This window comes from Muntiacus reevesi, chromosome 8 (genome assembly GCF_963930625.1).
Source record: "Muntiacus reevesi chromosome 8, mMunRee1.1, whole genome shotgun sequence".
In the NCBI taxonomy this organism is placed as follows: Eukaryota; Metazoa; Chordata; class Mammalia; order Artiodactyla; family Cervidae; genus Muntiacus; species Muntiacus reevesi.
The window spans coordinates 46359653-46383260 of NC_089256.1; the positions used below are offsets into that span (position 1 = coordinate 46359653).

The 23608-nt window shown below is 52.4% G+C and overlaps 1 protein-coding gene across 2 annotated transcripts in view; it reads right to left on the bottom strand.

The window, feature by feature from the left end:
• ADCY5 (adenylate cyclase 5) overlaps window positions 1-23608 on the bottom strand; it is a 157277-nt gene that overhangs the window by 27110 nt on the left and 106559 nt on the right. For both annotated transcript variants that reach the window (XR_010664193.1, XM_065942711.1), the window contains exons 4-12: window positions 21934-22045; window positions 20308-20435; window positions 18123-18281; window positions 17129-17270; window positions 15054-15194; window positions 10434-10456; window positions 8333-8477; window positions 6991-7088; window positions 3530-3617 (exon numbers count right to left, since the gene is read on the bottom strand). Coding sequence is in view for 1 of the 2 variants with exons in the window: in XM_065942711.1 (XP_065798783.1) it covers window positions 3530-3617; window positions 6991-7088; window positions 8333-8477; window positions 10434-10456; window positions 15054-15194; window positions 17129-17270; window positions 18123-18281; window positions 20308-20435; window positions 21934-22045 (1036 nt within the window). In the remaining variant the exon portion in view is untranslated. The remainder of the gene's footprint in view (window positions 1-3529; window positions 3618-6990; window positions 7089-8332; window positions 8478-10433; window positions 10457-15053; window positions 15195-17128; window positions 17271-18122; window positions 18282-20307; window positions 20436-21933; window positions 22046-23608) is intronic.

Here is a 23608-nt window from a genome sequence, read left to right on the forward strand (position 1 = left end):
CTGTGTCAGGAAGAGATCACACAGGCCCAAGATGAAAACACACTCAGAGCCCTTGGTGAGCAGCACATTTCAGAAAAACCTTCCAATAGGAAGGACCCAGGAATTGCTCCCAGACAGATGGCTAAGAAGACTGTGTCAACTGACTCAGACTACACTTTCTTCATGTTTGTCTCTTCAAAAAGAATAAAACATGGATGGTTTAAGAAATCATCCAAGTCCAAGTTGTTTCGGGGAAATGGAAAAGTAAATGAAACAGAGAAAGAGACCATGTCTGACAGAACCGCCTGGCTTTGGATCTGAGGAGCCCATTGTGATGGGCATGATTTAGGAACTGCTCTATCTCTTCATAATGCCACTAGCCATGACATCTGAGAAACTGTGGGAATAAGATGAAAAATGTCTGAGTTCTGGCAAATCTTTTCACAGAGAAAAACAGAATGACACTGAAAATTCCAGTTCAATCAGCTTCATGGCAATACCTGAGAAGGTGATATAATCAACTTTCAGTCAGTGAGCCTGCAGGCAGTGTGGGGGGAAGGGAGGGCCAACCTGCCCTGCTACAGAGACACCAAAGGGGAGACTTAACCCCCTTCACATCTTACTGTGCAGTTCATGCACAACACGAAAAGGAAAGATTAACTGGAAGAGGAGTTCATACTACAGACAATTGCTCAGGTTGGGGTCTACTTTACAGAAAGTGGATAAATGCTGAGAAGATGGATTATCAGAGGCTTGTGAGAGACAGATGCAGCCAGGACCCCAAGATGGGTATTAGAGTCTATTTGCTTCTTGGGCTAGATCAGCAGGCTTCAGGCTTGATAAGTCACGGAGCACTTTTTTTTCCTAAACACACTCTTTATAGAAACTCTATATCTGCAAGATGGAAGAAGCAGGCTCCCCTGGTGGAAGGGTGTGGGGAGGTGGAGGTGGGGGATGTAAGTGTTCCAACCACCCCCTGCCCCCCCAACCCACCCCCCCCCCCAGGAAAACTGAGGCCTCAGAGCAGTCAGAAACTCGCTGAGCTGCATAGAGGAATTGAGAGCAAGCTGATTAAATGTGACGTTGATTACAAAATAGGTAGATTCAATAAAACACAAGGAGGCGGGGAAGATTTTTATAAATAATCTCCAACAATGGCAAGAAGAATTCACTAGACCAGAGAACTAACTCAACATGGCAGTGCGGGTGGGGAAATGGGTCTGTCCCCCGTCCCTCCCCGATTCCACCTCTCCCCCGCCTCCCCCACCAGCAGATACACACTCAAAACAGGGAATACAACCCAGATGAATTCAGTGTAGCTCAGGCTTACCACAGCAGCTAACAGAAAAGAGATAAATCTAGGTTCCAGTGTAAAAATTGTGAACAAAACTTTGATTCTGATTTGAATAGGCTCATTAAGTTCCTCAAATGAACAATGACTTTGCCTCAGTTTATAACTTCAAAGAAGGAAAGATTCTTTTTTGAGCATTCAGCAAAAGAATGTTTAAGAGGCCCTTTTAGTTATGGTATGCTTTTTTTTTAAGGTTGTGGTGAAATATATATAACACAAAACTTGCCAGTTTAACCATTTTTAAGTGTCCATGTCAGTGGCATGAATTACCTGCACAAATGCCGTGAAGCCAGCACTTCTATTTCCCAAATCCTTCCATCACTCCAAACGGAAACTCTGAACCCAGTAAACAATAACTCTTCATGCTCCCTCTCCCGGCCCCTGGTACCCTCTAGTCTACACTCTGTTTCTGTGAATCTGTCTGTTCTCGATACTTCATATAAGCAGAATCATGTAATATATGGCTTTTGTGTTTGGCTTCTTTCACTTAGCGCAGTGTCTTCAGGCTTCATCCATGTTGTCGCGTGTGTCAGAATCTCAGTCCATTTTATGGGAGAATAATACTCCATTGTATGGATAACACGCTGTTTATTTGTTCATCTGTTGATGGACACCTGGGCTGTTTCCACCTTGTGGCTCTTGTGAATATATGGTGTGCTTTTACAGGCATGAGATGAAGAAAGTGGGACTGTCCATGGGGGGGATAAACAGGTTTGGGGGAGGCAGGCTTGACCACAGAAAGACCAAAGGGCAAGAGGGACTGAACACAGCAGGAGCGAGGCTGTAGCCTCAGGAAAGGAGCTGGGGAGAGGCAGGGAGCCAGGGTTAACCCCTACCTTGCAGCACAGCAACAGGCTGAGCACCCAGCTCGATCTGCCAAGTCACCTTGGCCAGCCCTGCCTCTCCCTCAACCCACGCAGGGGCAGGGCTGTAGCACACCAGATGGTTGTAAGGTCCTTCCGGTTCTGACCATCAGTCCTTCAAGATATTGACCATCAGGCGATGAAACTGAACAGCCCAATGAAGGACTCTGTTTGGAGGGTGGAGGGAGAAAGAGGACTCTGGAGGTGACAAAGGCCCAACTCCCCAGGAAGGAGAACAGGGTGCCCCCTGCAGAGGGTGTAGGGAGTGGTAGCAGGGCCTGAGGCCCCAAGGGGCTTGGCTCCACGTGAGTGTCCAGGAGGAGCAGAGAAATGGCTACAGCACAAGCTGGAGAGGGCTTGTCCCTGCCGGGATAGAGCGCTTTCTAGAACCAGACTGGCCCCATCAGGGAATTCTTGGTGAAAGTGAAGTCGCTCAGTTATGGCCGACTCTTTGCGACCCCATGGACTGTAGCCTACCAGGCTTCTCCATCCATGGGATTTTCCAGGCAAGAGTACTAGAGCGGTTCCCATTTCCTTCTCCAGGGGATCGTCCCGACTCAGGGATCGAACCCAGGTTTCCCGTGTTATACGCAGACGCTTTACCCTCTGAGCCACCAGGGAAGCCCAGGGAAGCCCAGGGAATTCTTAAACCAGTGGGAAAGAACTGAGGAAGAGGTTTGGTGGGCAGGGCAAATGGGAACCTGACTGATTTCTACAACTGACCCTAATGACCTGTGGTCAGGTCCCCTCAAAGGACACAGCTTGGATGGTGACACGGCATGCCTAAGAGGAGACATGGGAAAAAAACATAGAGCAGGGTCTCACATCCTTATCCCTAGCCATGTGGCCTAGTCTGAAACAATGGACCACTCTGGATCTCCCGCTCATCTATATGATGGGCAGCTCAAAAGCTATCATCTCTAAAGCCTCCTCCAGGGCCATCTCTGGGACACACTGGAACCCAGAAGAGGTGTGACCTCTTTCACCCATTCTTTCAGCAGATTTTTAGTGACCACTGTTCTGTTCTCGGCTTTGTGCTGGGTGCCCTTCCTTCGGCCCATCTGATACCCAGGGGCCAGATGGAAGAGGTGGCAATAGAATCATCTTGTTGTAGAGATGGGCAAAGGCTAATAGAAACAGCCTGTACAAATAAACACCCTCAGATAAACTATGGCCCCTGCAGTCTGGCTTGCTGCTAGTGCCAATCAAGAGGTATGCTCCAGCTTCAGGCACCTGGGTCCCGAGCATGACCCTCCAGCTCCAGCGCGGGGAGCTTATCAGAGGGCTGGAAGTGAGGGGAGAAGGCAACTGGGGATCAAGTGTAAACTGGACTCACCTTCACGCAAGAATAGATCACGGACACAAACACCACCAAGGTCAGCAGCAGGAAACAGGTCAGGTAGAAACTCAACATGAACACGGAGCTGGAAGGAGAGAGGAGGTGGGAATCCCAGGGCTCTGAGAGGCCCTGCGAAGGAAGCAGAACTTGCTCATTTCTCCTGCACCCACTGCCCAGTCTTTGGTGCCTGGCTCCTGACTCACTGAGCGGAGATTAGAGCCTTACGAGCCGATCTAGGACCCTCCTCTGTAATGGTCTGGCTCCTGCCCTTCCTTTTGGTCCTGTCACTTTCCTGGGGAGCACAGCCCACAGCAGGGCCGAATGGAGAACTGGTGACACCTGCTCAATGTTTTACCTAATCCTTAGCTATCCATAGACTCACTTTGTTTAACTGAGAAGGACCCATTTTAAAAATCACCTGGTTGTTCCCTCCAGGTAGTCACTCATGGCTTGACAAGTAACTCTGAAGATGGAACATTGATTTGATAAGTGGCCATCATTTATAGAAATGCATTTGTCAACAACACAACCAGCCACTCTGAGAAACAGTAGTGACATGTCCCTTTGGAGGGCAGAGTCCCTAAAGCTGTGCCCACTGTCAGGCTGTACAACAGTCCTGCTCAGTCCTTCTGTTCCCCTATTCCCACCCAGCTCAACAAAAGTCATAAAACCTGCCAGGCTCTCCACATTGTCCCTCCTTACAGGAGCAGATCACAGGTGAGCTTAATGTTCACCAAGAGCCAGAATCCTCGGACGAGAGAACTGCAGATGACTTTCCATCTGGGGCCTGCCACGGCTCTCCTGGGACAGGAGCTGGCCGAGGCACGGCACTCTCCACCAACCACAGGAGCCTCAGACACTCCTTCTCCCTTTCAGGGAGTGAGATGGCCTGAGATGACAGGCGTTGTCCGCAGGTTAGAGGCAAGTGGGGGACACAGAGGGCAGGTGGACACCTCCAGGGAGGCGTCTTTGTTCCAGGCTCTCCCAGGAGCCAGCACTTATCTGCCTTAAACAAATAGAACAGGCAGAGAGAACTCTCTTCAGAGGGAAAGAAAGACCTTTAAAGTAGCTTTTAAGGCTTCCCTGGAGAGAGGATGGCCAGAGAACGACCTCTGTCCATGCCTTAGCAGCTCAATGCTGTGGCCAGGAGGGAGGGAAGATGCTGCTGGCAGAGCAGGGATCTGCAAAATCCCAGCCCCAAGCCATGCTGTGGAAAAAGAGAAGCAGCAAGGAGGCGGACTGTGCACCCAAGCGAAGGGGACTCACAGCTGCAATGGGACAGAAAGTCTAGGTTGCTTATTATACCTATAGCTCCATTTCATTACTGAACGTAGGTCCATGCCATAAAGACCCACAATCCCACCAGCTCTGCACGGCCTCAGTGCAGGGGGCAATGGGCACTAGCTGCCTAACCAGGGAGCAGCTGGCTGCTGGTGTCTGGTTTTCACCTGCAGTATTCTGATAGGGTCACGGCAGACACAAACGCAAGGGCCATCTCTTCAACAATGAGCACCATTAAAAAATAAAAAGCATTGAGTAATAAGACACCATGATGTGTGCACCTCCCCATATGATGCACTGAGGACACTTCTGTGGGATTCTTGTCAAAAATAACCTCCATCGAATCATGAGGAAACATCAGACAAACCTAAATTGAGACATTCTAAATCGAGACATTCTACACATTAAAAAAAAAATTTTTTTTTTTGGCTGCCTGCAGCTTGTGGGATCTTAGTTCTCAGATCAGGGATTGAACCCTGGGCCCCTTGCATTGAAAGCATACTGTCTTAACCAGTGGGCCACCAGGAAGCCCAAGACATTCTACACATTAATTGGCTAGTACTCAACAAAAGTGCCTAGTCCACGAAGGATCAGTAAAGGCTGAGGAAGCATCACAGACTAGAAGGGACTAAGGAGATACAGCGGTTAAATCCAATGTGGGGTCCTGGCCCAGTGCCTAGAACACAAAAAGGCCATTTGGGGGAATGCTGATGAAATGAGAATATAGCCTGTAGATTGACAATCATAGTATCGTTGCAATGCTGACTTCCTGATTTTGACTACCGTACTACAGTTATGTGGGTTGTTAACAACAGGAGAAACTAGATGAAGGATGTACAGAAACCCTCCACAGTACTTTTGCAACCTTTTTATAAGTATATAATTATTTCAAAATGAAAAGCAGAAGGTGTTGGGGTGAGGGGACACTTCTAGATTGTTAGATTTAAGAGACACAACCAAATGCAACCAGTGACTCTTGAGTATATCCTGGCTATGAATAAATTAGAAGCAGAAGACATTTAGGGGTACAATTTTTGAGATTTGAACATAGATTTGGTATTAGATGATTGCAGAGGAACTGGGGTTAGTTTTGTTTGGTATAGGAGGCATGGTGGTTAAAAAGCAAAATGCCTTTAAATCAGGTGTAGATTGACGTTTCATCAGGGGCATAATGTCCCTGTGTCTAAAATTTACCTTAAAAAATCAGAAATACAACATTCTAAATCGACTATACTTCAATTTTAAAAAATCAGATAAAAGCAGATGAAACAAAATTTGCAAAATATTAACAATTGTTCTACCAATGGGGTGGGTGTTGATTACATTAATTACTTCTCTGTATGCTTGAAATATTGCTTAATGAAAAGTAAAAGATGTGTATATATGCATATGTATGCATATATATACACATACATAAATACATATGTGGAGTGGTTATCTTTCTCACTTAGCTGTGAGCCTACAGTGACTGACTGTCTAACAAACACTTCATTTCCAACAGCCCACTTCTGAGTCGTTCCCTCAGAAGATACAAGCCTCTCTCAGGACACGGCCAGTCCTCAGAAAAGTTCAGGAACATCTCTTTGAGAGAAGCCTTCAGAATCTGAGATCCATTCTCTGAAATATCCAGAGTAGCAGAGAACCCTTATCTTAAAAAAAATTACTTATTTTTTATGCTTTGGCTGTGCAGCATAGCATGTGGGCCCTTAGTTCCCCAACCAGCAGTCCAAATCCAACCTGTGCCCCCTGAGTGGGAAGCACAGAATCTTAACTACTGGACCACTGGGGAAGTTCAACCTTTATCTTTTGAAGATGCATTGACTTTTTGCAAGAACCAAAGGTCACACAGAAACCAACCTGGTGAATACTTTGGGTGATTCAGTGGGCAACAGTGGTCTGTGTTAAAACAGGGTGAGAGGATGAAGTGGAGAGAAGGGGTGTCCCATGCGCTGGCTTGCGCCCAGATAGACGTTCCCCACAAAGAGCACTTCACCTCCCCATCAGGGAGGAGGCAGACCTCAGCTTCCTGGTTCCCCTGAGCACACATCTGGAGACTTCTCTCCTATCTGAGCAAACTCAGCTCAGATCCCACCCCCCTCTGATCTCCTATGACCTCTTCTTTACTCCTGGAGTCCCTACAGCCAGAAGAGGTTGCCTGGAAGGGATGAGGTACTTACTGGGGCACGATGGTGATCTGGACAAAGCAGATGAAGAGGAAGACGAGTGAGGCACATGCCACGTAGGCACCGAATCGGTCATCCACCTGCTTGGAGTACTGAGAGGACATGGACAGGGTGAGGGGGCGGTCACCCGGCCAGTCTGCTCCAGCCCCCTTCACCCCAGACACAGCCGGGACTGCCCACTCCCGACACCTGGAAGGCCAGGTCAAGAAGCAGCACTGGCCATAGCTCTCAAGAAATCAGTCCACTCACCACACTGTGGTGGCTGTGGGGAGGGCGGCTGAACTGTCTTAAACCAGAAACTCTGCAGGCTGGGTCACCATGAGAGGAATCCATAACGATCATGGCACACGTTCCTGAGCACCACCTACACACTAGGACATGTGCCGGAGCCTGCAGGTATTACTGCACATCCTCACAAGAGCCCCAGGAGACAGGCACAGGACTGCTGCTGTTTCTGTTTCAGAGATGAGCATGCTGGGTCTCAGAGAAGCCAGGCGGCTTGTCAAGAGTCACAGAGCTCATCTCCAAGGTCCTGACTCCCAGCTCCCACCCCTCCCATGACATCAACCAGCTGCAAGGATGGCTGTGCTGGCAGAGAGAGGGTAATGCATGAGTCAGTTCCATTTATGCCGGTAAGCAGACTATGTTCCCTTCTCATAGCTCCCCCCTCCTGATCTGGTGTGCCTCACTTGGCCATGATCATGAGTTCACATGATCCCATGTTGCCCAAACACAAGGGAGACCCTGTGACGTGTAGCAGAGACCCTGGACCTGCTCTGTCTGGTTCCGGTTCTGTCTCTACCTCACTGGGTGGCCTAGGGCAAGTCACCCAACTACTTTGAGCTTTACTTTCTCAGTCACAATTTAAGGAGGGGGGACAGAGAGCTCTTGACCACCCCTTCCAACTCGAATACTTTGAGGTTCCAGTGTGCCAAAGGCAGCTGATGGTCCATTTATCATTATAATGATAATAACAATAATACAAATAGCAATATTTACTGAACATCTACTATGTGGCAGATACTGTTTTATGTGTTCTACACATATGGACTTGTTTAATCCTCACTGACACTATGAGGCAGATACCTACCCCATTTTCCAGATAAGGAAACTGAGGCACAAAGAAATTAAGATTTACCTTTTTCCACCAAGAAAGTCTCCCTAAAAGCCCCATTTCCTGGTTAGGACAGCGTCAGAGCTGGGAAAATGGAGGTGACAAGAAGGAGCTCTTTCCATGGTAATGGAAGTGGGAAGGCAGCCAGCCTGTTGCTTCGATCCCCCTCCCCGTGGTCCTGATTCTGCCTGGGGCCCCTCCTTCCCACATGGGGTGCTGTACCTTCTTCTCTAAGTCAGGCTCCCTGAAGGTCAAGAGGAACTTGCGAACATGTTCAGATCGCAGCCTGTCGATGCTCCTGGCATCAATGGCACGGCCCAGAAATTCATCCACTTCATCCTCAGGGTTCGAACTTTCCTGGGCGTTCCTGGTGAGCAAGGAACCGCAGGCACAAGATAGGCTGACCACCAGGGGGCGCTACTGCGGGGGGACTGCCGCCTCAGCCCTGTACCCAGACCCCCTAGAGGGGCTGGATCAACCCTAATTAGGGGGTGAAAGCTGAGAGTGACACCAGGACAGCCAGAAGCTTAAGTGCTTACATGCGCAGAAAACTTCCCAAGTCTCAGAAAACTGCCCCCGCGGGTTGTGGGGGCTTCACTGACCATAGTGAAAATGAAAGTGTTAGTCGCTCAGTAGAGTCCAACTCTGCGACCCCATGGGCTGTAGCATGACAGACTCCTCTGTCCATGGGATTCTCCAGGCAAGAATAATGGAGTGGGTTGCCATTTCCTTCTCCAGGGGATCTTCCCGAGCCAGGGATTGAAGGTAGGTCTCCTGCATTGTGGGCAGATTCTTTACCATCTGAACCACCAGGGAAGCCCCCGACCATAAGGATTTTCTAACTCTATTGGTATATATATTATTATACGATAATGATAAAACATGTAGCCCACCAGGCTCCTCTGTTCATGGGATTCTCCAGGCAAGAATACTGGAGTGGGTTGCCATGCCCTCCTCCAGGGGATCTTCCCAACCAAGGGGTCGAACCTGCGTCTCTTACATCTCCTGTATTGGCGGGTGGGTTTTCTTTACCACTAGCACCACCTGGGAAGCCCGTATATGTTATATATGATAATGATAATATGAATTATCATCAAAGGTTTGTTTTGTCCCCTGCAGGTAACAATCTCTGCTCTTAACTCTTCAGCTGTACCATCATCCTGAAATCAAAGGCTAAGACCAGAAGGCAAGACCTCTGCCACAAGGCCTGGGAGCCTCCTGGCTGCTCTTGCCTGACTCTGGGGACTCTATGGGAAACATGGTGCACAATCTTTTGGTGCTGAACTGAACACTCTACTTCTAGAGTGAAGCCCAGTCCTCGAGTGGGATTTCTAACAGCCCCAGAGATGGGGAAGTGGAGGAGAGAGAACGGGATACTCCCTCGGGTCGCTGGGATAGGGCCAGGAGCCGGCAACCAATGTATAAGGCCCGCCCCAGCTTGGGAGCTGCACGTGTGTGTGTGTGTGCGGGTACACATGCAGAGTGTGTGTGTGTGTAGTTGTATGTGTGTGTGTGGGTACACATGCAGAGTGTGTGTGTGTGTAGTTGTGTGTGTGCACGTGTGTGTGTGCGGGTACACATGCAGAGTGTGTGTGTGTGTAGTTTTGTGTGTGTGTATGTGGGTACACATGCAGAGTGTGTGTGTGTGTAGTTGTATGTGTGTGTGTGGGTACACATGCAGAGTGTGTGTGTGTGTAGTTGTATGTGTGTGTGTGGGTACACATGCAGAGTGTGTGTGTGTGTAGTTGTGTGTGTAGTTATGTGTGTGCGGGTACACATGCAGAGTGTGTGTGTGTAGTTGTGTGTGTGCACGTGTGTGTGTGCAGGTATACATGCAGAGTGTGTGTGTGTGTGTAGTTGTGTGTATGCACGTGTGTGTGTGCGGGTACACATGCAGAGTGTGTGTGTGTGTGTAGTTGTGTGTGTATTTATGTGTGTGCGGGTACACATGCAGAGTGTGTGTGTAGTTGTGTGTGTGCACGTGTGTGTGTGCGGGTACACATGCAGAGTGTGTGTGTGTGTGTAGTTGTGTGTGTAGTTATGTGTGTGCGGGTACACATGCAGAGTGTGTGTGTGTAGTTGTGTGTGTGCACGTGTGTGTGTGGAGTGGAGATTATAAACGGGTGGTCCCGAGGCCCAGCCTCTCTACGGGGGCCTGGGCTCCCGAGCTGCTGGTCTCTCAGGTGCAATGGGCTCTGTTCACTTGTGGCCAAGACTGCGTGTCCTGAGCTCATCCTCTCCAGAGCACAGAAACCCAGCTCCAGGTGGCTTGGAGGCAGCCCCCAGACGGAGGAGCAGGAGTGAAGAAGGGCACGTGACTCACTTGTCCTTGGGGTCTTCAAAGCCCTGAAAAAGAGGGATGAAGAGAGGAGGAAAGGAGCATGAGAACAGAGGGGATGAAGTCGGGGGGCTGCAGCTCATCCTCTGCCCACAGTTCACCCAGAGCTCGGACACAGACAGCACTGTACTCAGCCGTCCGCTCCTTCCTTCGTTTGGTGAACACAGCTGGGGTTGGGACAGGCTCCGTGCTAGACACTCGGGGTGCACTGTGATTTTACTTCCTCCACTGGCAAAATCCATGTGTCTGAGCTCTTCTGGTCCCCACACCTGATTCCTCGTCTTTCTCCAAACCTCCCATCACTTTCCTCCTGGACCATGGGCTTGGTGGTGTTTATGTGTTAGTTGCTCAGTTGTGTCTGACCCTTTGTGACCCCATGGACTGTAGCCCACCAGGCTCCTCTGCCCATGGAATTCTCCAGGCAAGCGTACCGGAATGGGTAGCCATTCCCTTCTCCAGGGGATCTTCCTGCCCAGGGATCAAACCCACGTCTCCTGCACTGCAGGCAGACTCTTTACCATCTGAGCCACCAGGGGCTTGGTGGGTACCCTCCCCATTCTCCCACTTACTTAGATGGAAATAAGAGAAACTGCTAAGTCAGTGAATCTCCACATGCCTGTGCACACCCATGCACACACAACTCATGGACACTCACCGCCCCCACTGCCAAGCACACAGAGAATCTGGGAGTTCACAAGTTTTGAGCTTAAGAACATGAAACTCTGGTTACCTGAAACATCTTTTCTGATATCTGAGAATCTGTGTTCTTGTCAGGCTGGGGTGGCTGGGGACCCAGGAGGTGAGATACCTGGAGTCAAACCTGCCCCGGTTTGACTACTGTTCTGATGTTCACTCACACAGGGCAGGGGTGAGGGTGGGAGGGGCCCTCACGAGTTACCAAACTCAAGGCCATACCTAGAGTCCATCTACAAAGTCCACAAAGGATAGCGGTGTGTCAAGGTCTGACTGTGACGGAATGGAGGGAGGGGTCCCTAAATGGGGAGGGGTGGGACTCGGGAGGCAGTGCAGGAGACATAAGCACCCAGGGCAGGCAGCTTCAGGTTGCCAGGACGAGGGCAGAGCGTGCCCTCCTCCACGTGCCCTGCGATCCAGCGTGGAACATACTGCTGGGCAGACAGGGGGCTGGTAAACGTCAGGGGGGCCCAAACCCCAGAGGAACACACCCCTCTTCATTCCCACTGAGGAGGGGGACTTACGTTGGTCCCCAGGAGTCAGAGTTTCCCGGCTCTGAATAGATGTGGGGCCCGTGGGAACTGAGGTGTCTGTTCTCCCCACCAGCTCGGGGCCCTCAGGGGCCTCGGCAGGCCCTAGTGCCACATCCAAGGACCCGACCGTGGGCTCTGAGGGCCTCCCGGGCTGCTCAGTGGAGCTCTTCCCTTCTCCTTGTCCTCTGAGAATCTCCAAGCCCTCCGTCCCGGCTGCAGGATCTGGCCCACCACACTGTCCCTGCTTGAAGCTGGAGGAGTCGGGGTCACTCAGGTGAGTGCCCCATCTAGGGGCAGGCGGGACCCCTCAGGGTACAAGGCCCAGTCCCCACAGGCCACAGTGCCTCAGAGGACGTCCAAGCCACGTTATGCCTATACTGGTCTCTACAGCTCAGAACTAGAGCCGACATGTTTCTAACAAGCCTGTCTCTGAGTTTCTCCAGCATTCCTTTGGTCATGTGTATGGGCTGCTGTTGGGGGCTGTGTCCGCTCTAGGCTCCCTGAGTGCCGGGTTGGAGTGGTGAGCTGACGACTGTCAGAAAACACTTTGGTGGATGAACCACAGCAAAAGGCCTCTGAGAACACAAGCCAGGATTCCCCTGATGGTCCAGTGGTTAAGAACTCACCTTCCAGTGCAGAGGATGCAGGTTTGATCCCTGGTCAGGGAACTAAGATCCCACTTGCCTTGGGGAAACTAAGCCTTCATGCCATAACTAGAGAGCCTGCACACTCCAGAGGCTGTAACAAGAGAAGCCCGTGCACCATGACAAAAAGCCCATGAGCCACAGCTAGAGAAAGCCTGTGTGCCCCAACAAAGAGCCTGCTTGCCACAAGGAAGACCCAGTATGGCAAAAACAAACACAGAAACAACCCACAGGCCAGCGGGCTCGGTTCCAGTCCCCGACCTGCTCACCAGCTCTAGGACTGTGGTCCTCAGCCCAGGGAGGGGGGTCCTCAGATGGGTTCCTGCAGTTCTGCCTCAGCACTTCTGGGTAGCAGCTCAGCCCAGTGTTTCTGTCTGGGGCCCAAGTCCTCACCTTACACACTCCCCTGCCAACCTTTGTATTAATAAATAACCTTAGCGACTTTACGACACATGCCTAAAGCTCCTCACTATACTTAACAAGCTGGGTAAAAGATGGATCAAGATTTAAAGAAAGAAGCTTCTGACTGCTCGTTACTACCCTCTAACTGCTCTCTGTCACTCCTCAATCTAATTCCTCAATCTAATCTCCACCCCATCTTCAGTGAAAGTCCAGGAAGAAGCTCTCTTTTTGCGTATCTTTCTCCAGGGTTTCTGGGCAGGTTTAACACCTAAAGCCAATGGTATTCCAGACAGGACACTCTGACTGGGCAGGCAGGGGCCCAGGAGATGGTACTTTGATACTGGCCCCTTGGGTAACTCTGCCCAGCAAGGAGGGGGGTGGGGAGCCTCTTCTCTCCTTCTACAGGGGTGTCCTCAACACTTATCTTCTGCTCACTTTTCATTTCCTCCCCTCTGGGCGAAGCAATTAACACCACGAGGAACCTTTCCTGCAGCCAGTCTCCCCTGAGACTGTTTCCCAATTACGGCTCTTCTGCTAATTCTTCCAAGGCTTCTTGTCCTAACAATGATTAATGTGTCTGCCAAATAGGTGCTTATAGTCCAAACTGGCTCCTCTGAGACTCTGAAATAACTGAAGAGTCTACTTATACCAAACATCACTAGAGAAAAGAACTTTCCAAAGATTTTAAACAGAGAACGGACAGCAGGCAGCCTGCCTGCTGGTACTTCTCCCTCCTCACCTCTGTCCCGCCACATCGCTTTCTTCTCTCTTCTCCCGAATCTCTCCACCTCCCCCTTACCCTCTTTCTCCAGTCTTCCTGCTCCCCTGTGTTTCTCTTTCCTCCCACCTGCATGAGAGCTTCCCTCTTTGCATCCTGTTCTCAGTCTTCCCCCTCTCTCTCCTCTCACCCTCTCTCTCACCTCTTGGCCATCCTGGTCACACGGTACAGACTCTGCAGAGGATGGTTAAAGAACCGGGGTGAGAAGAGAGAAGGTCCAGCAATTGTTTTGCAGAGGGGCCTAGAGGGAGCTGGAGTGGTACCTGGAGCCCTGGGTGGCACTGACCAGGTCCAAGTTCAAAGCCCTGAGGCTAGAGGCCAGCCTTCCTCCACTCTGTGCCTTATATTATGACCTTGGTGTCCTGCAAGTTGCCTCTTTACCGTCAAAAGTTAAAGTGGTGGTCCTGACTCAACTCACTTTTTTACTTCGGGGCATTTTCGTTACAACTTCGTCATTTGCTACTGGCTAGCTGGCAAGGAGCAGAATGACTGGTCCCCAGACTGTCTCCTCCCTCAGACCCCTGGATCTGTCTGCCAACTCAGCTGGACTCTTGGAGTCTCTAGTCACTGCAGCTGCAACTTAAACCCAGTCTGAGCCACAGATCCCAATGTGGGGGTCCTCGTGTGGGTGGCACGCCTCCCATTCCTTGATCAGAATCTGTGGGAACTAAGTGGACACACACACACACCCCATCCCTCTCTCAGGGTGGGCAACACCTGCCTGGGAATTGGGCTGCCCTTGAGCTGAGGAGTGTGTTCAGATGTAGAGGCTAAGCTCTCAGGAAAAAAGAAAGGAAACACTGCTGCTGAAACCGACTTCCTGTCACCCCTCTCCCTCTTCTTCCCACCCGCTGATGTCTTCCTTCCAGCCTCACTGATAGAACCCTGGCAGCACCTCCTGAATTAGCTATCCCCGGTGTGTGCAGGGGCGGCTGAGGGTGTCTGTCCCCCGAGGCAGGCAGGGTCCCTTGAGATGGATTCTGCGCCCCTACCACAGCCTCAGCTCACTCAGCCCACACTCAGTCTGAATGGTCTCACAGGGAGACTGGAATTAGCAGGGTGTTTCTCAGCCCCGAGGGCAAAAAGACCATCTCATGGCACCTGCCAAAAAGCAGTGGGATTTTTTCTGGGTGACTGAGCCAGAGTATATGTTTCAGCTGTCTGGGAAATGTACCAGATGCTAGAAGGTGTCTGAAAGGCTGGTGCCCACCTAACTCCCCAGGGTTCCTCAGACAGTTTCAGGAGACCCCTGAGGCTCTATGGGACCCTGAGTCTAGCCTGCACCAGCAAGCTCTACCAAGCGGGAAGGGGGAAGGGGCATTGCCGCTCTGTTCCAAAGTCAAATCCAGCATGCCGAGAGATGGTGGGGCCCACAAAGAAAGCCCGGGGCTGGAAGTTAGGTGCTCTGGGTCCTGGTTCCAAGTCAGGGTGAACTCCTATCCAACATTTCCTCCCGTGGCTCCTCAGGTTCCCTTGGCCTGACCCAGTCCCCTCACCCACAGGAGGCCCCAGCCCTGGAGAGTACGGCCCATACACTGCCCCGCCAGCCACTCACCATCCGCTTCATCTCCTTGGACACTTGGTTGCCACCCAGGTGGTTGTAGAAGGGGCGCTCAGCCCCCCAGTGAGGCGGGTTGTGCCCGATGGAGTTGGTTCTCTGACGGTTCATCTTGGCAATCATGGCCTTCTCTTCTTTCTGGGAGAGCAACAGAAAGGCATCAGCCCATGGACAGGGCCCTTCGGGTGAGCCCACGCAAAGTTTCATTTCTCCCAGTGCCTGGCCAGGTAGGAGTTGTGGCAGAGGCCTCTTCCTTCTCTGCACAGCCTGGGGCCCTAAAGTGCACCCAAGAAATCATTCTAAGTCCCTCCAGACTCCCCAGACCAGCGCTGGCTGGGGGCTGTGAGCCTCAGGCGGGAGCAGCAGGACAGGATGATGAGGTTGGTCTTGTTGGGAAGCCATGGGGCGTGGAAACATCTGTCATTGGCACAGAATGTTAGAGCCTGGGTCTGAAAGTGCCTGGGAGTGATGCAGGGAGAGAAACCCGAGATTCCAATTTCTACCTCAAAACAGGCTTGTTCTAGCACAGTGAATAGGTCCTGCTGCTCAGAGGCAGCTTCGGGAGGTTTGGGTCATCAGAACGTGAGGTTCAAGGGCTGACATGCATTGTACAAATACACAGACGGGGCCTCAGCCAGCTTTCCATGTGCCAACCACAATCTATCTGTTCATCCATCCAAACGAGCTAGAGGTGGAGGGCTAGAGAGGTCCTGGGAGGAAGAGGGTAGCCTTCCCTTCTTCTCCATCCCTGAGCCTGGGAAGGCAGCTGCTCAGATCAGGGAGGCAGAGGGGAGAGATATAGCCTGCTCCAGCAGACATGGCTCTGGGTTGGGGCTAGGGTTGGGGGTTGTCCCATTTCATCGTTTCTGGACCACTTGTCAAGCTAGAAGAACCAAGACCCAGAGAACCTAGGGCAGAGGGTAATCCTTTATTCTGGGTGGGGCAGGATGAGGAGGCCTGTGGGCCCAGCGGAGAGGAAGGGTGTGGGAGAAGGGCCTGGGAGAATTTTAGTTCATTTATACTCCAGCCAAACAATAAGCAAATGCTTTAAAATGAGTCAACTAAACCACAAGGCACTTCCCCCAAAGTACCTACACCCTCCCATCCCTCTCCCAGGTGTCTGTGGCAGGCCTGACACAGCTCCCTCAGGGACCCTCCTCAACACCCCCCACACCCCACTCCCTGCAGCCAGGATCCATGTGCTGGGCTGCCCAGAGAGGGTGGGGTACCCCTCTGATGTCCCTCACAGGGTGGGCGCCTGCCTCAAACAATTCTTCCCACTTTGAAAAATCTACTTTTGCTGTCTCCAAGACTTTTGCTGAAATTTTCTCACAGCTTAATTTTGTCTTTAGTCTAACTCCTAATGAAAGAAACAGGGAAGTTTTTTCTATCAAAGGGCTCTGACCAACAGATTAATTCAATTGGAAAATTTATAAGTAAAAGGCATTTAAGTCTAGGGAGAAATATGAAGTGGGTAAAATAGCAAATGCTCTCGTTTGCTTTAAAAATTAAGAACATGGAACATGACACTATTAAAAATAGAACACTGAAGTCTGCTAATAATTCTGTTTTATATTTTGGCAAGTGTGGGCTGAGACAAAAGAAGGAAGAAGAAAGACTAGAAAGTGAGAGAGGGGGAAGAGAGTATGAAGAAACAGAGATATATAAGTACAGGCAGAGAGAGAGCAAGATCAACCTAGTTAGGCAATAGACAAGGAACGAGATGGAAATAAAGGACACTGTATACCCTGATGCTTCATGTCCATCTCATGGTCTTCTGTTGCATTGTTACTAACTGACCTGAGGTCTGTTGCATTTTTGTAACAGAAGGAAAATGAAAACATCTCCTGTTTGCCATCAGCCTTTGCTAAGCCTCTGTGTCTCTCATGTCCTTCTGGAGGTGCAGGAACCACGACTGCATCGGGACTTGACTCAAGGAAAGAGTAAGAGAAGAAGGAAGCAGCAGGCCAAGAAACGTTCCTCCCCCAAGGAACGAAGCTCTTCCATCGTCCCCCCCTCCACCGCAGCCCCCTGCCCATGCCCAACACCGCCCCAGCCCTTGGCCCCCGGACCCGCTTCTGGGTGCAGCGCAGGATGAGAAAGGTCTCGATACTGTGCTCCTTGAGGTAGGCGTTGCGCTCGCCCCCACAGCCTGGCTCCACCTCGTAGTCACCATTCAAGTAGTTGAGTGTGGCCTTGGTGATGTGGATGCGTCTAGAGTGGGGAGGCAAGCAGGGAGAGCAGGGCAGTAGATATGAATTCAGAACCCCCACTCCTGTGCAGAACCAAACTGCCACCGACTGAGTCATCATTCAAATCCCAGAGCTCTGGCTCAAATGCTCACCCCTACCTGGGTCCCTCAAGGGACTGTACCCCTCCAAGTCATCAAGGTGGCTCGGCGGGCCCCGCCCCAGCTCACGTCTGAGGAGACCACACCATAGCACATCGGCATCATGTTATTATAATAAAGTAACATGTCAGCCTGCCAGGAGAACAAGGCCTCCAGTCTCACAAACCTGCAGAAGCCAGCAGTGGCTCTTGCTGACTACAGGATTGTGTCCAAATTCTCCAGCCTGGCGTGAGTGTCCTCTGCACAGACATACTTTCTCCCACTGGTTCCTAAAAGGCCATCTGCTCTACTTGCTTTCCTTGGAAGTACTGTGCTTCCCTCCACCTGTTCCTGTCCTCAGCCCAGCACCTCCCCAACCCCGCCTTCCTCACCTGACCCCATACTGCCCCTTGTGCCGGCCAGCTCACCTTCCACCTCCGGCCAGCTCACCTTCCACCTCCGTATGTCCCGGCCATCCCCGAAAGTATCCAGGGATCCTCCCCCATCTAGAAGTCTCCCCTACCTCCTGCCACCAGGGTCTGTGTAAATATTTAGGTGGGGGTTGGGACATCCTCCCTACAAATTGCTGTGTGTGGTGTCAGTGCTCAGTTACCAGAGGAATCCCACTTAAACTCTGCCACCCCCAGGCCCACAGTTACCCGGGCATGCCCATCCTGGCCCCCTCCCACAGGAGCCACCTGGGTGGGCCAGGCAGGAAGCTGCCGTCCCTCACTCACCCCGCCTTGCCTCCAGCCTCCATGTGGTTGGCCAGCGTGACATCGTTAGACCAGACATCGAACTGCCACTTCCGGAGGCCAAGGACACCGCAGTGCACTCTCCCGCTGTGAATTCCCACACGCATGTTCACGTTCACACCTGTCACCTCCCGGACCAGCCTGGGGATGGAGCAGGGGTAAGGCTGGGAAGGGGTCAGGGCCAGGCGCAGAGAGTGGGGGTGGCTGGAAGGCATGTGCGCTGAAGGCTGGAAGGCCAGGGTGCGTGAGAAGGTGCAGGGGTCAAAGGGTCGTTTCTCTCTGGGCCAGCCCCAATCCAGAGTCTGAAACTGTTCAACCCGAAGGGCAAGGGCTGAGCCCTTGGTGCTCAGTGGCTCTGAACTGTGAGAGCGCTGTTTCCCATCTTGCCCACAAGGTGGCGCAGCACCTCACAATAGAATCCAGGCCCCACTGCGTCCCCCCACAGCTAGGACACCTGAGCCAGCTCAGTCATCAAAGTTGTGTTCTGAAAATGCAAGCGCACGTTAGTGCCGATTTGAGTTAACAGAAAAGTTACAGTCACTCCAAACTCCATTCATATAATTGTCAGATTAATCCACATTGCTGCTTCTTCAACTTTAGCAGGATGATGGAGAAAGAGAATACAGACCCTGCCCAGGAAAGAAAGTAAGCTGGGGCAGGTGCAGGGGACCAGGGGTCTCCACATGCTGGAAGACAGCTCCAACCCCACCACATGCACCATGCACGTACCCAGGGGTCCCCAGTAGGTGGGTGGGCCACCTGTAGGAGGGGGAGTTGGATGGAAGCTTTGCAGCTCTGGGTGTGTGTCTGGGGCACAGGAGAGGGAGCCAGTACTCTGGGGGGAGGCTCACATTTGCACTTTTTAGGGGCCTGGACCCTCCCTGACTCCCTGCATATGGGCCCACTCAGCCAGCCGTGGGGCCGGCAGTCTGACTTGGCCTGGTGGGCTGGACCACCATGTGGACTCCAGCTCTTGCCCCATCCTACCACCAGGAGGCTGATACCCACCACAGGGAATACTTAGGTCACCCAGCATTTCTCTCTTCCCAGGATCAACTCTGCCAATACCTTTGCTGGAGCTGTGTCTTCTGTCCACAAGACCTCTGGACACTTGTTTAGGTTAATGTCTCTCATTCTGCCTTTTTGGCTTAACTCCAAGGCCACCTCCTTTATGAAGCCTCCCTTGGTCCTCCCAGTGGAATCAACTGCCCAATCCTGGGCCCTCTGCTGCAGTTTGCCTCTCTTACCTGATGGGGTCCACTGCGCATGCCTGGTATCAGAGCAGCGGGAGTCCTGGTCTCTCTCCCTCAACAGACTCCATGCTTCTGGCCCCATGTCTAGCCCAGGCACGCAGGGGAACTCGGAAAACACCGCCGAAAGGAAGCGAGCCAAACAGGATGGACCCGGCCACCTCCTGGGCCAGCTACTCTGACCTCTGACCTTGCCCACTGTGGCTTTTCTTTTGCCCCACCCAGGCTACTTCTAAAACTCACAATTATTAATCCTGGATGCAATCTCTGATCCTCTCCCTTGACTGACTGTAAACTTGGATTGTCCATGTCGTTTAATGACTGGGGCTTCTTCTGTGGTCAGCAGTGATCAAGAACTGGCCCAAAGATCCTGTTTGCTATTGTTCCCAGGAAGGATGGATTTTCTTAAATGGAAAATTTGTGTCTACATCCACCTGCCTAGCAGTATTACCCCGGGGAGCTATTTAGCCCCTGTGAGCCCAACCTTTCTCATCTGGGATGAGATGGGACTGGTTACTTCTTACTTGGCTGAGTGGCTCTGAGAAGACATAGGGGCTAGAGTGGTAGGCCCTCCCATAGCACAGGGCACAGCGCGACTGCCAGCCAGTCCCCCTCTCCTGGGGGGTGGCTCCACACCTCCTGCTGCCCTGGAGTCTGCAAAGTCCTCCCTTCTCCTAGGACAGGTCCCTGTGTGCAGAGCTTCCCAGACTGCTGCGGACAGCCCAGAAGCCCTGCAGGTGTGGATCAACCCTCCATGGTGGCCAGGGTCCTTGGGACGTGGCTTTGGCCCACTGTTTCCCTGCATCCACCAGTTCAACATGAGTCAGTTACTCAGGCTGTGGGACAGCAGACGGGCAGTCCCCTGGAGATGGACATGTCCTTACAGGCGGACAGTCACCCTGGAGACGGGCACTTACGAGATGGCCTCGATCATGTCCATGCCCATCTCCACGCAGCAGTGGGCGTGGTCAGCCCTGGCTTCAGGCAGCCCCGAGACACAGTAATAACAATCTCCCAGGATCTTAATACGTAAACAGTGATTCTCCTGGAAAGCAAATTAATTTTAAAAATTAAAAATAGCAGGAAAGAGAAGTGGGAGGGAAAGAAACAGGAAGCAAACAGATTCACCCTGTGTCTGGAATAACTTGCCTTTTAGGGCAGCGAGCACAGACCCAGGGCTGGCACGAGGTGAGGCCCCAGCACTGGGACAGGCTTATCGGGAGCTGTGGGGGACGGAGGACAGGCCGAACAGCCCTAGAGAAGCACTCCAGGCCCCCAGACTCAGGAACTCACTTTTATGGCCACAGCTGAGGCCCAGGGAGAATACAACTGACTCAGTGTGGCAGTGAAGGTGGCAGACTCATCAATGTGAGGCCCTGAGCTGACAGCAAGGGCCCCATCCCACTCCAGCCCTGGGGCATGCTCTGACTCTTGGCTGAAGGTTCTACTAACAGTTTTGTGACTCTCCTTTTATGAAAGACTGAAGCAGAAACAAGATTTAACTAAATCTCAGCTGACCCTCAGCCTGGAATCTTTTATCCAAGGGAGTTTTGCTAAGCCTGTGAGCACATGTGTGCTAAGACCGCCATGAGCGGAAGCCCCCGCCAGATGCAGGGTCACCCCGCAGGCTGCAATTGATGAGTAATTGGGATTGAGATGGACTGTCATTAATCACTAATTTAGAGCTGTCCAAACCTGCATCCCAGAAGTTATTTCATGAAGCCGGGATGCTGGAACCCAAGTAATTGTGTGCCCTGGACTCTCCTTTAAGGCCCTTCCCACGGCCAAGGGCCGAGCATGTTGCCGTTCACCTTGCCCACGTTCGGTGGTAAAATCCGTGAGGTGTGAGGCCCCCTGTCAATGCCCTTAGAGACCCTGGTACCAGCTCTCAGCTGTGATCTGGCCTGGCATCCTGTGACTGCCCAGGGACATGTCCACATGCCAGTGGACACTGCAGTGTCCCCGATACAGGACTCCAAAGGCAGAGCATGACTCAAAGTCACAGAGTAAGACAGGGACTAATGAAACACTGTGTCCTTTGCACTCCGTGTCTGGGCGGGCGGTGGGGGGGCACTTCTAATCTGTCCCAACGTGGAGGAGTCCTCTTTCTGGAAGTCCCAGGGGTGACACACAGCTGTTTGCAGGCCAGTAGAGATTCAGACTCTTTTTTTTTTTAAATCACTCTGGCTACCTTCATCAGGAAAGTGACTGTGTGGCACCGAATTTGCTCCCCCAAACACAAATTCCACAAATTCAGGGGTCTGGGCCACGATCCCTGCAGACCTCACCTCCTGTCTGCTGATGGAGGGCTCATTCCCTTCTGGCTGGTGACACCATGGGAGCACCTCTGAGTGTGTGGTTGGGGATGACGCAGGGCGTGAGAACACGCAGCCACAGCCTGTGCAGCCCTGCTCACCAGTTCCAGTGGCCGCCCCGCAGCACCCTACCCCAGGCAGCCCGGATCGGGCCACCCTTCCGGCCCTGGCTCAGGCACACAGGGGTCCCAGGGCAGTGGTGGGCGCAGGGGGATGGGGGGGACTCACCGCAGCCAGCTTGTCGAAGCGGGCGAAGAGCTCGTTGAGGGTCATGACCAGCTCCTGGGCAGTGCACTGGGATGCCAGGCTGGTGAAACCCTCGATGTCAGCAAACAGGATGCTGGGGAGACAGGGCGAAGACCCCCGTGAGGGAGGAAGGTCGGGGGGGGACACAGCCAGGGTCACCCTCTGCCTTAGGAGGACCGCTGGCCGCTGAGAGTCCTGGGAGCTCCGAACGGCTGCTGGGGAGGGGACAGAGACACAGCTGACACTGGTGGCCTTTCCCAGCTGGCGGGGAAATGCCGGGTCAGCCCTTCTCTCTGAATCTCCCTGCACCCTCACCCCCGACCCACGAGGAAAGGGAAGGCAGAGGCCTGGGAACGTGTGCTTCTGCCTGAGGCCACACCAACAGGGCTGGGGCCCCCCATCTGATTCCTGGGCAGCGCCCTCAAGGTAGTTGGGTCCAGGAGAGGGTCTTTGGTTCCTCTTGTCTGGAAAGTGTTCAGGCCCTAATGGGAGCCACACAGACGTCTCACTTCCCAACCCCATACACAAGGGAATCCCAGCCCAGGCCCTCCACCCCAAGGGAGTCCTCTAGCATGCCCCAATCTTTTTGGCACCAGGGACCAATTTCATGGAAGACAACTTTTCCACAGACCAGGGGGAGTGGGGATGGTTTCGGAATGATTCAAGCACATTGCATTTATTGTGCACTTTATGTCTAATCAAGTACTGCCGTGATCTAACAGGAGGTGCTTGTCCTTAGCCCAGAGGTTGGGGACCCCTGCTCTAGCAGAGACAGAACAAAGAGGCCGAGGGAAGACGGAGAGGAAGATGCAGCCAGTGAGCACCTAGGGAAGCCCCCCACCTTGTTCCACCCGCTCCTTCGGTCTCACCCCTAAGCCCCTCGGGTGTGCCCGCTGTTCCCTGTATTTTGTGGTGTGATCTTTCATCTGTTCCTGAGATTCAACATGTCTTCCTTTTCTTTCAAAACAGACTCTCAGAGGTGAGGCCCTGGGGCCAGAAAGTGTAAGAGCTCTGAGAGCTTTTTCTTAAAACAGACACAGAAATGTAGTAGCTCTTGTGAGCCGAGCTGTTCCTGGTGGCCACGCACGGGGGCTGGGGCCCTCGAGGCAGCACTGAAGGAGGTCCCAATGTCCCCGAACCAGGACAAGCGAGTGGACCCTCAAGAGGAGCTGTGGACGGCAGCGTTGGGGCTCCTCCCCACGGCCTGTGCTCTCTTTTCTGATCCACCCAGCTCTCGAGGCTCCAGACCGACAGTCTCACTTCACACCAGAATGTAGAACTAAATGTATCTTGTCATTTTATTTGGACACTGTGTGTTTGTGCATGAAGCATGTCTTTTCATTCAGCTGTCTGACATCTGGGACCTTGCTGACCTGGGGAGCCTGCCCCTCCTAGGCCAGTCAGGTGCTAGAGATGGTTAACCACTTGCCTTAGAGTCCAGAGCCTCCCACCCCAGTCAGGTCCTCACACCTGGGCCATCACTCCCCTGCCCTCATCACCCCAGGGACAGATGCCAGGTGACATGGGACAGTCCTGTGCCCCAGAGCCCGCCGACATTATTCTAAAACTAGACAATCAGAAGCCTGCTGACTCTCCCTTTCCTGTTCATTCCTGCAGAAACCACAGCAGAGGTTTTGCCCACGTTTCTCCTCACTCT